This window comes from Corapipo altera, unplaced genomic scaffold, assembly GCF_003945725.1.
Source record: "Corapipo altera isolate COAL_440 unplaced genomic scaffold, ASM394572v1 2b, whole genome shotgun sequence".
In the NCBI taxonomy this organism is placed as follows: Eukaryota; Metazoa; Chordata; class Aves; order Passeriformes; family Pipridae; genus Corapipo; species Corapipo altera.
In genome coordinates, this window is record NW_020884874.1 from 30,683,534 (window position 1) to 30,699,914 (window position 16,381).

A 16,381-nucleotide genomic window follows, 5' to 3' on the forward strand; every position below is an offset into this window, starting at 1 on the left:
GGTCGAACTGGTAATTTGCCATTCATTTAGTTTATGAGGTTTGATGGGACAGTGCAGGGTAGTGATACTCACTGCTAGTTTTCGAACATTCACACTCAGGTCTGTTTGATCTTTAAAGTTGCTTGTCTGGACCTTACTCAAAGCCTCTTCTTTCTCAATTAACCAAGTTTTCAATAAGCACTGCAAATTGTAAGAAAAATAGCACAAGAAAATATCAAGTTTGTCAAACAGCTATTGACAATTCTTTCTTGAAGATCTTTGCATTCAAGGCGCAATTCTACAGTCTTTATACACAGGAATTTCAGTTGACTTCAATAACAGATAAAATGGGACAAAAATACCAGATTAGGGAATGAAGTAATACTTTCCAGCAAAACAATATCAACAAAATAATTTCTCAATTTATCAGAGCACATTTCCCCCAAAGTTATTTATAGCAAACAGACATCCATCCTAAAGCTGACATAGGACTTTATCAAAATGGCATGTACGCTTTTTGTTTTCCACCCTTCTTCCTCCGTGACTCAAACCCAGTTGTTACAAGTATTTTCTCACAGAAGCTACACCACTGGTAATTCAGAATTCTTTTAGTCCAGGCAGTCGATCAAAGATACTAATTAGTTACCTCCCTGTCTATGGTACCTACTTTCAATTGCAAAATAACTTCAGCAAATACTATTTCATTAACTACTGAAAGCTAGAGTGGTCTGCTCTGAATAGTTCTAACTTGGGGATCTTCAGTTTTTTTCTAGGAAATCTGTCCTGGGTCTCACTTTGCTTCAGTCACATAGCACTCCTATGGTAACACCAGCAATAACTGGCATCAAGTATCAGGAAAGATTTTATAGACAATATATTATGTTGCAACATATTACTGCTGCTGCTGCACAGCAGTTTCCATGGACTAGAATGCCCAGTTCTCAGTTACATAGCCACTGGTGCACTGCTGTTCCTCTGTGTTTAAAAATAAATCATACAGCAAGGCAGACCTTTTTGTTCTTTGAACAACACAGTTTACAAAAGCCACTAGGCTCCTCAGTCTAACTGCATACTTTTGTCACTGTCCCAGAACTTACTACAGCAACCTGTGAGCCAAAGGACTAAGGTAATTTATATTTCCAATGTAAACCAATATGCAAAATGTACAGACAGAAAATACAATGGTGGTGGAAATGCCATAAGGCTGTGAGAAACAAAATTATAACATCACATACTCCATGGAAAAATCATGCTGGCATCCCAGCCAACATATTTTATGCATAAGAGGAGCTTAAAAACCCTTCAGTGTATTCAGTTAATTTCTGCTAAGTCAGCAGTCAAAGACAACTCTCCCTAGAAAACTGAAACATAATTATCACAGTGCTGAAGAAGTATCTGACATCTGGCACCAATTTAGGAATTTGTTTCCTGAGTGGTAAGAATTGTGGTTTCCAAAAGCTTTCTAGGCAGCCACATAAAGGCCGATGCATCACTGTTGCTCATCTCTCCATATGGTTGGCCAAAATGGAAAACGCTAGTACCTAAATGTTTTAGCTACTTTTCTGTTAAAGTGTTTGTATTCAGTTTTTAAGTAGTTTCAAACTATAATTTTTGTAAGTCACTTGATCATTCTTGAGGACAGAGAACTGTAATTCAAACCTCTTAGTAACAAATGCCTTGTTCAGTTGAACAATCAGTGCAAACATAGGCTAAATCTAAACCAATTTAAACAAACTTGTATTTCCTCACTATTCACTGACATTCTACATTAAACACATCCATTGTTTCACTTTTACATAGCAACATAATTTTATACAAATTAAAAAAATCTGAATGTAAAAGCAACTCCAATAGAAGATGACATATTTAACAGTACTGTAAGAGCCAATGAGTGGCCAATTTTCCCCATAAAAATATAAGGGTGGAAGAGGACAGAAATATGTTCACATAGTGTCACCAAAACTAAGAGCACTTGGAAGTTCATACTTTGACATACACAGCAAGGACTTTGGGGTAATTGTTATTTCTCAACTCAGAGTTACCATGACCAAGAGTTGGAAAAAAACATTAGCACACAATTTTTTGGATATACATGCACAGATGACAAAGCAGTATCCAAAGAAATACATATAAACAGATACTTGGCATGGGATAAACCAAAATTTTAACCTTGGGTCCATATCAACAAGTTCACATGAGCTAGAAATTCAGCTTATCAATATACTACAAACAGATATGGGAGGGGTCACTGAGAAACACATAAGCAACCCCAAAACCCACAGACAAAACATCCTTGTCAAAGAAACCAGGCTGCAACTGACACCAACAGTTTATCAGCACTGTTCAACTTCTTTTAAATGTCTAAGCAGTCTGAGTGTACTGCTGTTTAAACAATAGTTTATAGTGATAAATATCATCATTTAAGGGAAAAAAAACCAATTTCAGTAAAACCTTCAAACAAAAAAACCCATCAACTATTTTAAACTGAGACATAAAGCAAATTGTAGCATCAGGCATGCAAACCTAGCACACATAGTTGTGTTAATACACTTTTATGTCATCAATTACTTTGTGTTTGAGCAGCATTTATTATATATGTAAAATACATGATATCAAAGCAAGAGAACACTCACAATTCTTGACAATTCAACTGTTCAGCTGAACTCAGCAAAACGAAACAAGCTGCATGGTTCATTATATTGACCAAATGCTTGATGCTAATGATTTTGAAAATAGTTATCTATTGATTAGCTGATTGCACAGTCGTGTACATGTATCCATGTTGAAAGCACATATACCTTAATCAGGAAAATTTCTGTAATTACAAAACCACCAGACACTTAGAGAACTCATTGTCATTTTGCTATTATGGATATTCACACTTCTTTGCCATTTTGCAAGATTCCTTATAAAATAATTTCCAAGGTGTTATAAACTTTCTTTCTTAAAACTTTAGAAAATACTTCTCTTGCACTTCAGAGCTATTCTACTCGACAAAAAACAGTGGGAACTCAAACAATAACAAAGCCTAGTTTTTCAAGGCTTTTTTTCCCCACCTTAGTCAGGGGCTTGATTGTTTGTTTGGGTTTCTTTGGTTGGTTGTTTTTTCCCTTCCACAAATCAACTGGTCAACCCTGAGTAACTGAACAGCTACCAACCTGTTCTTCTAGCAACTCTTGCCATAAAAGCTGAATTTCTTGCAGCTTGAGCCGTCGATCCTCAGTCCAACGACAAACTGCTGTCCACCGCTCACCAAGCTTCTACAAAAGCAGGAAACACTCATGAATGATCACAAACCTTAAAAAGAAACTCCAAAAGCAGATACTCGAAAAAAATTTCTACTTCACATTAACCTCTTCCTTCATTATATCTACCTCCTTGTCAGTTACTGCTATCACTGTATTGCACAGAACTGGAGATTAACACTTTCAAAAACATTCACTCATGGTCTTACCTCTGCTCTTGCTGAAGTCAGTGAGCTATTTGATTGACTTCAAACGGAGCAAACAAAGTAGCACGAATTCTGTTCGAATAAATTCTGTCCCACACTCACTGTACTTCAGGTACTTTTACAGTCCTAACTTCTGATAAAAACAGGGAAATACTTCACATGATACTCCCTAGATAAATTATGTTCATATCTTTAAATATTTTTCCTATCAGATTTTAACTTCCTAATAAAAATTACTTATACGAAGTAAGAGTTGCACTATGCATCTTTCCATTTTATGAAACTGCTGTAAGGATATACTACAAAAGTATCTAAGTCATTGGGAGTGCAAATAGGAATTGAGCTTGAAAGTCATCAAAGCACTTTTGCAGGTTTTAGCTTGAGCTAATTTAATAATTTTTTAAATTAGCATTACTTCATAAAAAAAATAATTTAAATTACTTTCTAGAATAAATTGTCTTTAAACACAAAAACACTAATTACAATTATACAGAGAGATTTTAAGTAACTGTTACTACAGTTAAAAAAAAGAAGGCTCTACCATTTTACCTGCAATTGTTCCTCCAGAATAGCTGTTGCACTTTCCCCACTGTTTTCATCGACAATCACAACCATGTGTGTTAGGGAGTTTACCTTCACCTGTTCTGCCTCTAGATCACTCTGCAGGCTCTATAAGAACAAAACAGAGGTTACCAACTTTGAATACATTTACTAATCTGCTCTTTTGGCCACAGGGACTATCACAACTGCTGTGGCAAAGGAAGTACTTCAGATTCAACAGTAAATCACAAAATCACTGCACAGTTTAAGTAAATGTAAGCAAAAGGCTGCTAGAAATTAACCCAAAACCATTCTGTTGAAATACTGGTAAACACGAGAGTGCTTTAAGCTGTATGCACCATACTTGACTAGGAGAATCATGACAACTTTCTATATATCTAATGTTATAGACTGGAGAGTTTAAGTGTTTCTATACAAAGCTGTTATTGTTAATAAGCAAGTACCAAAGGGCATGCCAAACAGGGAAAAATCACTAAGAACATTCATCTGTTAAGAGCTGACAATATAATTCCCATAAATACCAACAGTGTAATAACTGATCATGATGTTCAAAGACAATAGTTAAGAATTGCAGAAAACGTGCAGTTCTGATTACTTTTAAACAATATGAAGATTTAAATATTCATACAATAAAATTATAGAATAACAGATTCCATGGTTAAAGCCTACCTCCAAAATATTTCTGCAAGATCAATAAACCTTTACAGTACTATAAATGTCACTTTTCATCCCCGCATATCCTAAGCTTCTCCATGAACAACACGCCTCAAACTTCCCAGACTTTGAAGACAAAAGAATGAAAATGTGGAACAGAAAACTACACAGACCAAAAATAGTCCACTGTTCTTGTTCTGTGAGGTATGTCCCATGCTGGGAAGAAGGTCAAACCTCAGCACTAAGCACAAAAACTAAAGCTGCAACCACGACAAATATCAGAAAGGACATCTTTTTCCTTCACATCTCTTCCTTATTATTGCAGGATAAAAAGGCTGGACTTGCATCCAAAAACTCAACTGAGAGACAAACTACTTCCAAAATATTATGCACATCGGAGAGCAGTGTCTATGCACCCCTTTAGGATGCAATTCCTGTAAAAGCAGGGACTGAAATCACTGACTTAGAAAGCCCTTCCTGATACCATATTACTTTAATCTGCAAGTCTCAAGCATGCCTGCCAGTCACTAAGGGCAAGTTTGTCCACAGTATATACATAGTACATACTGTTCCTCACACCAACAATTTACCAGGAGAGGTCTTTGTCTCTGCACAAAGTAAGGGTAACAATTTTCCCTACAGGTTTCACTTCCTTCATGAAGCAAATATAATAGTCAGTAGTGCCCAAGCCTTCAGTTAAGACTTCCAATTCCTTTCTACCGCATCATCCTCCTTTTCCAAACACCAAATGCAGCCATGTATGACTTCTGACACAATCAAGTTTCTCAGCTAAGGAACCCACTAGTGTACACATCTTTCAGATACTTCTCCCGTACATATTACATAGCAGACAAAAAGGTTTACCTTATGTTCTTCCAGCTGTTTTTGAAGGGACACCAAATCCTCCACTAAGAGCTGAGATTCCAGCTTCTGAATGCGTTCTTCTGTGACTGTCAGCCAGTCAGATAGCTGCTGCAACTGCTGCTTCTGGAGCTCCATCAGCATGTCATGCAGGCTGCAGGGGGAAGCACAGACTGAGTTATTTTAGAAACAGCTTTCCCAGGAAAGAAACTAAATTCTAGTTCATATAGGAAAGCAGCAAGGCCATTCATAAAACAGTTACCTAGCGCCAAATAAACTGTTCAGCATTAAGCTAAGGAACACATTTCAGTATTCTTGTTTCCTTCTCTCTTTCTCAACAAAAAAAGTTCATGAACTATGCAATTTATGTCAGTGATTGTTTCTTCCATCAGGGATTTGCTACTAATAAAGCCTCTGCTGAGTGTCACAACAAAATGCAGCTCTTACCTTGGTAACCCATATGCAGAAAAAAATTCAATACTCATAGCTATCCATATCCACTTTATAGAGAAACTTACACGTGTTTTTAATACTCTTTCAGTAGTTTATGTAACTACTGCATTTAGATACCATAGATTTAGTCTGGTACATCTACATAGCATAACAGTCTCAAAGTGTTTACATTATAAAAAAACCCCACCCCAACCAGTAAAAGTCATTCCTTTTGTTTCACCTTGGAAAGTATGAAGGTGGATTTCATGTCACAAACTGAAGTGTTAATTCTAAAAAACATTCTTACAAACAGATGCAAACTGACTTCTCCAAGGCACAGCAAGCACCAGAAGTCAGTGTGTGCCTCTAGAAGATGTTATGTGCCATGACTCACCGGGACTGCCTGTCCATGCTCTCCACCCTGAGTTCCTCCCAGCGGGAGTTCAGCAGCAGCATTTGTTCCTGAATCTCAAACTCCTCTTCAGGTGACAGATTTCCCTGGGCCACCAGTTGGTTTCCAGCCTGCAGAACACTGCCAACACTGCTCTGGTGTGCAGTCAGTTCCATCATAAACCCCTGAAAACAGTACAAGCAGATATCAGCATGGGGTCCTACACGAGCTTATGAATTCATAAATATCCTAAAAAACTGTCACGCTTGAAACATTGCTGCAGAATGAGCTGGTACTATCAAACACACAAACAACATAGACCTGTTCCTCTCTTTGACAAAAAATTTTCCATGAGCTACAAAAAGTCTGGAGCCAGTAAAACAGAATTAATTGAGAAAAAAAAGTTGACCACCTCAATGAAAGATCTGTTTGGTAGAAGACGGCCTTTGAACAAACTCACCAAGAATATGAAACAAACTTACTTATGGACAACAGAACATAATATCTGAAATGTATTGTAGGAAAGCAATTAGAACCCTATCAGCTACTAATACTCAAAAATTCATATATTTACTATAAAGCTAGAACACTTCTTCCTTTGGTTCACGGTTTTAAAACTGTAGCACAAGGAAGAAATTCCTCATATTGATCAGCATTCAGGTTTTATATGTTATTGTATACAGTAAGCTGACACTGGAGAAAACTAAAACATCTAACATGACACTTTAAACTTCTATCAACATTAGCACACCTGTCCAGATTTAGAACAGAGTCAAAACAAAATTTGGAAACAAGAATAATCTGGAAGCATCAACACAAGTTTCTGAAACAAACTACCCTAATCATCACAGGGAGACCACTGAATTAAATTGACGTGATTATCAATTTCAGCATTGCCCACTTTCAACAGCAAGTGACATAAGGCTGACCAGGTTTTTTAGTAGTTGGCAGCAGGTAAACCCGACTCAGTCTGGATCAGACTGCCTTTGTATTAAGCACACCAGTAAACTGCCCACCAAAAGCTGATTTTAAAAAATATGTTAAAGCTTCAAAGCATGTTCCACTCTAAGTTCTCCTAAAAAGATTCATTTTTACCTTCAAGCAGAGATTATTCGTTAAAAACAAACAAACAAACAAAAAACCCAACCACATGTAGGCTACATTCATTCAGAGGTGCCTTTCAAAGAAACAGAATGGAAGGTCTTGAATAAGGACTAGGAAATGGAAGTTCTGCAGCTTACACACACACACAAAGAAATCAAACCACAACAAAGGAATTTTCAAGAGAAGCTTACTTCATGGGTGGAAAATTGTTCTTTGACTTCCTCAACATCACCAGATATTTCCTCCTGTTCCCGAAACGTGTCCTCAGCTGACAGCAACCATGTAAGAACTTCTTCCAGAGCAGCTTGGTAGCTATCCAAGTCCATATCCACCTCTGTCACCGTGCTGGGAGTCTCTGCTCTAGAACTGTCCTGGTCCTCTTCAAGTACTACAGTCTAGGCAGCCAAGAGAAAAGGGTTGTCTTAGAAGTGCACAGAGGATGCCTTCCCAAAAGATATTAAAAACAGAACAATTTTTAGTCCTTCATAAAATGTTAAAAGTAAACATTGGATAAATTTTAATAGGAAAGGTCAGAGTCACTACTAATGAACTTTCATTTTAAAATAAAAAATCTGGATAGAATTCAATCTTGCTCTTTTAACAATGAATCTTACAACCAAACAAAACCTCATCACTATCACTACCCATCAAAAGTTCCGTGGCAAATTCAGTTAAAGATTTCAGACCAGCCTCTTCAGCTGGTCAAGACATGAGAAAGAGAAGCAAAAGCAAGAAGCATAACACAAATGGAACTTTATACCTCTACACACAGGATTTTGTAAATGAATCAGAAAAGAAAAAGGAAGACAAAGACTGAAGTTAATGACAAAGATTTTTCATATTTTCCCAGTTGTGTTGTCCAAGACAGAAGGCATGCTTCAGAGATAACTGACAAACATGAAGGCTAGCTAAAATTACAACTTAAGAAATCACAGGCTGACTTTGATGATAAACACACCTGCTGCACGTTGAACTCTCCATCCTCACATTCTTGCTTGTATCTCCTTGGAAGAGTTTCCACCTCCCGAATGTCTTCCATTGTTACTTGCTTAGGAAGGACCTCAAACAAAGAGGTTAAATACATAATAATAGACTTTTTGTCGGGAAGCTGTACAGCAACATCTGCATCAAAAAGAAAATATGGGGAAAAATAAATGAAGCTGATTTTCTAAATTATTACTTAAAACACAGGTAAGACTTTACATATTGTGCACATCACAGGTTCTTCTGTTGAGTAGTCTTTAGTAAGCTTTTACCTTAAAGACCAGGTTTGACATATATTCAAAATACTATGAAGGAGAAAAAAACTTAAAAAAAAAAAAATTCTACATTTGGAAGTGAATTCACATTAAAAGGCTTGATCTTTTTGAAGTAACAGCCCAGGCACGAAGTTGCTAAGGAATAAAAACCATTCAGGGGAAATTATTGTAAGCATCTCCCAAGCAGAAACGCAGTTCAGGGACAGTATCCATAAAAAAAAGTATTTCCACTTGGGCCCTACTCCCACTATTAGTCAGTTAATTTTCTTATTTTTCATATTGATAGAGTTTCACTGACTCCAGTTCACTTATCTCTTGGGTTATGAGCAGTACCCATTCAGTTAATACTTTTTTTTTTTTAGTAGAAAGGTGGTACTTGAATCTACAGAGTTTCAGAGCTTATCTTACAGAATAAGTCTTTGGATGCTCACTTCAAAGCAGAGCAACAGCTCAGTATTTAAAAAAAGAGTCATAAAAGTTTCCTGGTAAGCATTCCTACACAGTATGTACTCACAGCACTGGCAGGTATTGCTACTCAGTGTATATATAAAGCATAACACATCAAGGCCCTTAAAATGTCCCATTCTACATAATTCTCTAGTGTATCTGAAAAGCAGACACCCTTGCAGTACAAATCCTACCTAAAATGAAAGAGAGTCAAGGTACCAAGTTCAGCTTCCTTATCCACTCTCTGAATAGTAAATCAACCTGAACCTTAATATTCAAAATGCCAAAGCAGAAGCACACACAGACATACCCTTACCCTACAAATTACATTATTTTAAACCCAAAATTAAAGGCTCAAAACAAAAATGATGGAATTTTTATTCATAGTTAATGGCAATAGAAGAAATTTCTTTCAAGAGAGCTCAGAAAAACCTCTTGTCAAGTAAAGTAACTATATCCTACCTTCAGGATCTAACAGTTTCTCAATTCCTAAGTGGTTCTTGGCTATGTTGAAAGCATTTTCCATTCGCTCAACAGGGGCCATCTTTAAAACTTTGTCCCAGCTGAAAAGCTCAGGTCTAAAAGTAAAAACAAACCAAGGAAGAAAGTAAATTTTATCTAGGAAAAAAAAATTCTGTAACATACAGAATACCGAGTTATGGATATGATGGTAGCTACCCAAGTAATATAAACATACACATATATACAAAATACCAACATAAGTTCATATACACAAATGCATAAATACAAATACATGCCTTTTTTTTTTTAGTGACAATCTGACAATCGCAAAACAATTAACTGACTGCATGTCCACAGCAACATCCAACCTTCCATTCTATGTGTTTTAAACACAGTCATTGACTGCAACAGGAGATCAAATACTACTCATAAGAATACATAAATTTTGTTTAAAATTTATCCCAGAACCAGTTTTCTTCAGCTGTTTCTTTCACAGCACTATTGGTACTACACATTGTCTGCATCAGGTACTCCTGAGTAATCAAGAGTCACTCTGCTCCTGGAAAGCCTTGTTCCCAACTTGCAATGTGGCCATCCCAGGCCATCCCAGCCAGGAGCAACAGCAGTGTCCTCCCCACTCACTCACCCTTCCCCATTCCCCACCCACTCCCATAAAAGACAGCCTACAAAAAAAAAAAAAATCACAAGTGTTCCTGAGTCACAATTCAAATCAGGCCAAGGAGTTGATTGATTTGCAGTGTCAACAGCCTTCATTTAAGATCAGTGTTAACCCAATGACTTCTCCAGTCCAGCTGTGCACCCAGAACACACTGGCAGTACCTACACCAACAGGGGAGGATCAGCCAAGTCCTACACTAGCAGAGCTGTTAGGTTACATAGCCACTAAAATAACCTTCCGTTCTCCTGCAATAGTGGCTTCTCATCAAAATGCTGCTATTGATTCTGTACTTCGTAGAACTTGGGGAGGAAGAGACAGGCTTGCCTTTCGTTCTTTTAATATTTGATTCAGTTCTGAATTGACCTAAGAGTATCCTTTATCATCTATCAAGTCATTACATTTGTGAAATGGGAAGGCTATAAGCCAGCTGGATCTGATAAGCAAAAAGCCAGAAGCATAGAAGCTCATGGAATACTGTACCTCCATGCAAGAGCAACAAGGATAACCACATAGATTCATGTAAAGCTTTAGCAGAGATTCCAACTTTGAAAAACACATTGCAATCAATATATTGCACATGCAGTACCTGCACACTGACAGGATAACACAAGTTTTAATAAATTGCAATCCAGGTATTTACCTATGAGTGAGAAAATTGAACAAAAGAGTAGAATTCAGTTCAAAGAGGAACTAAGCTAATATTAGGAAATGAAAGAGACCAGCACAGTAAAATGTTAATAAAATTATATGAGGTAACAGGTCACTTAAATGCTGCAGGTGTTACAAAAAGTTACTAGATACCATAACCAAGAGCTAACAATTATTCACAGATAGAAAAAGAGAAAAGAAAGATACTAAGTCTCTTAAAAGAGGAGAATCTTTGTGGATCCCATTAAGTGTCAATCTAAACTAAAATAAAAAAGCAATACTGAAAAAATGCCCCTTAGGTAGGGAAGCACTAGTGTCTGGGTAAGCTAAGTAGCTTCGCTGTCATACCATCTCTGCAACCTGCCCCAGACCCCTTGTTCTTTTGCAACTGCTTTTAAAGTTTCTCTTCCAGAGATGACCTGAATTTAAACCCACGTCTAAACTTCTCAGAGTGTGGTGCTTCCCTGGCTAAAGGACTTGTGCCCAAGGACAGCAGAGCTGAATTCTGACACGCTGGCAGCTGTCAGGCTCCAAGAAACAGGGAATAAAAGGCTCAGAGATGAGCAGACCCAGAGATTTTAGGAAGCCACATGAAAGCACAATTACTCAGTCAAAGCTTTCAGCAGGGGCTTTTGCTACTTAACAGTGCTCTGAAAAGAGCAGACTTCAGATCATGCAAAGCTCAAGCACACAGTCTCAAGAAATAAGGACAACAAACAGCCTGAAACCAACTTGGCTACCTCTTTCTTCCCTGCTTCCCCTCAGGTCACCTAGGTCTCATTTGTGTCTAAAGTTGGCACACTCTCCACCACAAAGCTTCACATGCTCAGCACCTGAGCAAAGCCACTAGAGGCATGTGTGCCACTAGGAAAACCGCCATTACAGTTCACCGCATCCAGAGAAGGGACATGGTGATATTTGTGATTCTAGCAAGACCTTTACTAGTATTGCTTTGCCTTTGCATAACAGTCCTTCCAAACTTTCAGGAGCCCTCAGTGTGGTGCAGGTCCCCCTTACACACCCGTGCAGCCTGAACACAAGCTAGCTCTGGTTCACAAGGCACAGAGGTACATCAGGGCAGACCAGTCCTGAAGCCAGCGAGCCTGTGACAGAGCCCATTTCAGTTAACACATGCCAAATGGGCACTTAAGAGCAGAGAACAGCAGGCTCCTAGCAAACATATGTTTTGCAAACACTTTGTATCTGCTGGGTATAGAAGTTATGGGTATTTGTAAAGTATTTGCTGTATCAGGTACCTGATGGTCAGGAGGTCTGGTTAAATTATAGAAATTATTTTACCATTACTATGGTTAAGAACAGTCAGACCTTGCAAAGCAATGAGCTGACTTCAATTACACTGGATTATAACATATTTTCCAGTAAATCTGAAAGAAAATTTTTTTTAAAAGAAAGTATAAAAAGGTATGCAACTTTCATAGGAGTCTGTAACAATGATTTCTTTAAACTACCAAAGAGTTCTCCAAAAATCAGAAAGAACACAAAAGATCTGTGCAAAGAGGCTTTAACACAGTCCTTTATAAAGTATAATGAACAAACTAATGAATACTCTACAGATACCTGAAGTATTCTATTACCCTTTGATTCTTCTGCCCAACAGTTCTCCCGAAAGAAGTGCATAAATTGTCTTTCATGCAAGATATATTAAAAAACACCAGAAAAGCTACAATCTTTCTTATTCCTTTGTTTTGAAGTTTCTGTATCTCCTTATTGAAATGAAATGGCAAACTCTGATTGAAAAAACGTTTCTCTTTGCAGAGGAGGGCAGGTAGAAGGAAGGAAGTACAGGTAAAGAAGATTGGTCAAATTTCCTCTCCTTGTAGAGACCTTTTCAACACACTCGCTGTATAATTCATACTAAGTGGGATGAAAATCCACTCCAATTAGCGAGTGTTCGTGCATGTGCAGGAACTGAGTGTTACACTCCTGCCTTGGCTCTAGCCTTTGCAAGGCTCTGGCAATATCCCACCACTGCTATTGTTACCACAACAAAAGACAAACAACCAGACAATGAATCACCAAAACAAGCTAGAAGCTGTCAAATGCTCAAGCATGAAGACACAGGAAAAAAGCTGTTTACTTCTCTAGGTATAAGATATGCTGTTTCCTACTTACTTGTGTCTATGGATGACAGCATTAAAGGCGAGTCCATCAGCCCAGCTTGTGGTGAAGTTCAAAACGTTGACCTGACTGTAAGGTCTTGTGGACTGCCGAACCCAGCTCAGCAGTATCTTCTCACTGTTGGTCTGCTGCAAATCTGACATGATGTTCTTCATGACATCCTTCACCTGAAAGACAGCAACAACTACACCTTACACACACATGCTCCACTTTTCCTGCTTACAAAGCAAAATTATTTCACAAATCATGAAAGGCTCTTCCCCATGAAAAGCTATGAATCAAACTCCAACTCCTCACACAAAATTTGGGAATAGGAGTCTTCAGGGCATCTTTGCACTCTACTGATTACAAGAATTAGTAATGCTTCATGTAATAACAACACATTACTCTTACATTACAATCGTCCCTCTCTCCTCGATGCTGTCTATGCCTTGTGCTGTGGTTCCACCAGTAAATAAACCCAAAAAATACAGTTTGCACAGGTTTTCTGCAAGAGGAGGATATCTGATTATCCAACAAAAGTAGTCTGTTGTTTGGGTACTACCCATACGCATCTGTCAAAGTCCCTCCAGGTAAATTCAACGATCTTCCCAGACACCTGGATAAACCAGGAACAATTCAATCTATGAGACTAACAAACCTCAGCAGCAGGCAAGATGCAAGCCAAACACAACTACCTAGACAGTAAAAAGCTACCTGTCTCAAGCCTTTGAGGAAGAAATATAAACACAAAGCTTCAGCTTGAAAAGCCCCCCTGCAATTAACACCAGCAGGAACTAAACTGAGAGGCTGAGTACAACTGAGCACATACAAGAATACGTATCATGGGAGGCAGCCAATAGAATGAGAGTAGAAACCAAATACCAGCCTGCCTTTATTTACCAGCCCAAAATAGAAGCAGTATTTTCTGCCACCAAAACCCTGGGAAGGTTTGTGAAAATTCCAGCAGATCAGTGCACACAATTCCTGGAAAGGAAAAGATCTCACAGCAGACTCTCACCTGCCAGTGCAAGATAATGCTCCACAGTAGCCCCAGCGTCAGCTTGTGATTTCCATCAACGATGTCAGTTCCTCCAATATTCACCAACTCCACCTGGAGAGGTTGGATCAACTCTATATTAAACACTGTTATCACAGCCTTAAGTCACAACCCCACCCCAAATCCCTGGCTGTCCAGCCATGTAATACCAAGTGCTCTGAAACAAAAAGCAGTTAGAAAGAGCTGGCAGAGAACTGTCCATCTGAATTTGTCAAGACAACTGCTTAAACAACTTGACAAAGTGGCACCAAAGAAGATATTCCACTGGAAGAGTTTTATTCTCTCCTCTAATATACAGATGCATACCAGCAGTCAAAACTGAACAACAGAAATGAAAGTATGAAGGATCTGACAGGAAAATAAAAGTTAGGCAAGCTTGCTCCTAACACAAACTCAGAGATATTGCAGAACCATGAAAACTGTTAAGGAACAGGTTTGTCTTTTGCATGAACAGCTTCAAAATGAGAGAAGTTTATAAAGAGACCAAAAGCTCAAGGGAAAATTGGATTTTCAAGTTTCCTACATGCACAGGACCCCACATTGACTTCAAAACAGTCAAACTGAAACTACTGAAAAGAGACGGGAGGAGATTACTTTAGTAAGCAAGAGGGCAAGAGAGGCAACTCACTACTGCATCAAGTATTCAGACCTGAGAAGAAGCAAAGCTTGGAGTACATGACCAGATATTAACTCAGTGCTACTTTGGAGTCTGAACTAATTTGGGGCATCAAGTCTCCATTCAGTTAATGCAGAGAAAGTAGCACTAACTCCAACCACCTTGCACTGCATATGTCTAAGTCACCACACGCTTATGGAAATTGAGCTAGGAACAGCTGCCCTCAGCAGACGAAGCAGATACCTCCCTGGGTCTACATATGCACACAGCAGATGCTGCAATACACTCCCAACACAGGGCAGATGTTGGGCTTCATTCTTGTAAATAATCTGAGCCAGGAGTATCCTCCAACCCCAGGGGCAAGTGGCACCAGTGCATTTCACCTCAATGGAGAAGTTTTTTAATTTCTTTCTCACCCCTACTTCAAACAGTTTTAGCCACAATGCCTACCAGAAATACCTCCCAGCTTACACTAACTCTAAGAGCTGTATATGGACATTGCTTTGGATCAGCACTGGTCACATAGACTAAACCTGCACCAAGGAGCTGGCTAGCAATTAAACAATAAGGACAATCATGGGACAGTAATGGAGGCCATCTCTGACTCTCAGTGGACATAGTCTAGGATAGACAAGAACAAAGTTTTGTTTTGTTTTAGATGATACTGCTGATATATAAGGATATAAGGCTGATATATAAATATAAATAGCTTCAATCCTGCAAAATGTACTTGTAATTTCATTGCTTTCAGGTATCTTGACAATTTTCAGTTCCCCGTAGGTGTCTCTGTTAGGAGAATCAAATCAAAACTGTGTTGTAAGACTAAGATGGAACCACAAATTACACTTTGAAGTACTAAAAAAATTTGTGGATGTCTCAATTTTCCTCTCTCAATTTTTAAAGCACCTAGAACAGAAAATTACAGCAATACTCTTTGCAAATACTGGGCATATATTTTAAGGTAAGCGTAAAGTAGCCAAGAACAGGCCAAAAGAATCACCAGTGCAGGTCATTAAAAACACACTGGAAAGACCTCTAGAACACAAGGAACAGAAAGCAAGACTAAATACCAAGGGTGAAAAATAAAGCAATTGTATTATCAGAGCTTTTTTTTCACTTCTAATAGAATAAAAACACTCCCAAGAATGGGCAACAACAAACACACTTCACAATTTTCTTAATCACATATCAAGAATAATACTACTAATAATGCATTCCTCTTGTTATCCATACCATCCATAAAAGGAAATACTTGACATGCCCATTTTTGTATTGCAATAGTGCTTTGCAGGATGCAGCCAGCAATCCAGTAGGGTAGTGAGTGGACTACTGAGACTTAAGTAAAGTAAATAAAAGACAGTAGACTGATATTGGTTATACAGAATGATTTCCAGTGGATTTTCTTTAATTATTGTTTTTAAAAAAATGATCCACAAATGAAAAATGTTGAACTTTATTACTTAGAACCATTCTGCTAAAAGGATGAGGTTCACAGGATCACTTGATCACCTACACCCTAGGTTTGTCTGACCTCTGCAATATACATTTAAACACTTTCATAAATTATTTCACAAGTTATGAATATTGCATAGCCTAGCAACAGAATGCAGCTGCTTCTCAGCGGATGCCTTTTCCCTTCATATTAACACATAATACATT

The 16,381-nt window shown here is 38.1% G+C and overlaps 1 protein-coding gene across 4 annotated transcripts in view; it reads right to left on the reverse strand.

Moving 5' to 3' along the window:
* UTRN (utrophin) overlaps window positions 1-16,381 on the reverse strand; it is a 363,103-nt gene that overhangs the window by 271,501 nt on the left and 75,221 nt on the right. For all 4 annotated transcript variants that reach the window (XM_027631971.1, XM_027631965.1, XM_027631979.1 and 1 more), the window contains 10 exons: window positions 14,068-14,160; window positions 13,062-13,234; window positions 9,602-9,717; window positions 8,392-8,555; window positions 7,625-7,828; window positions 6,333-6,514; window positions 5,510-5,660; window positions 3,980-4,099; window positions 3,138-3,239; window positions 73-180 (listed from right to left, as the gene is read on the reverse strand). In XM_027631971.1, the coding sequence (XP_027487772.1) occupies window positions 73-180; window positions 3,138-3,239; window positions 3,980-4,099; window positions 5,510-5,660; window positions 6,333-6,514; window positions 7,625-7,828; window positions 8,392-8,555; window positions 9,602-9,717; window positions 13,062-13,234; window positions 14,068-14,160 (1,413 nt within the window). The remainder of the gene's footprint in view (window positions 1-72; window positions 181-3,137; window positions 3,240-3,979; window positions 4,100-5,509; window positions 5,661-6,332; window positions 6,515-7,624; window positions 7,829-8,391; window positions 8,556-9,601; window positions 9,718-13,061; window positions 13,235-14,067; window positions 14,161-16,381) is intronic.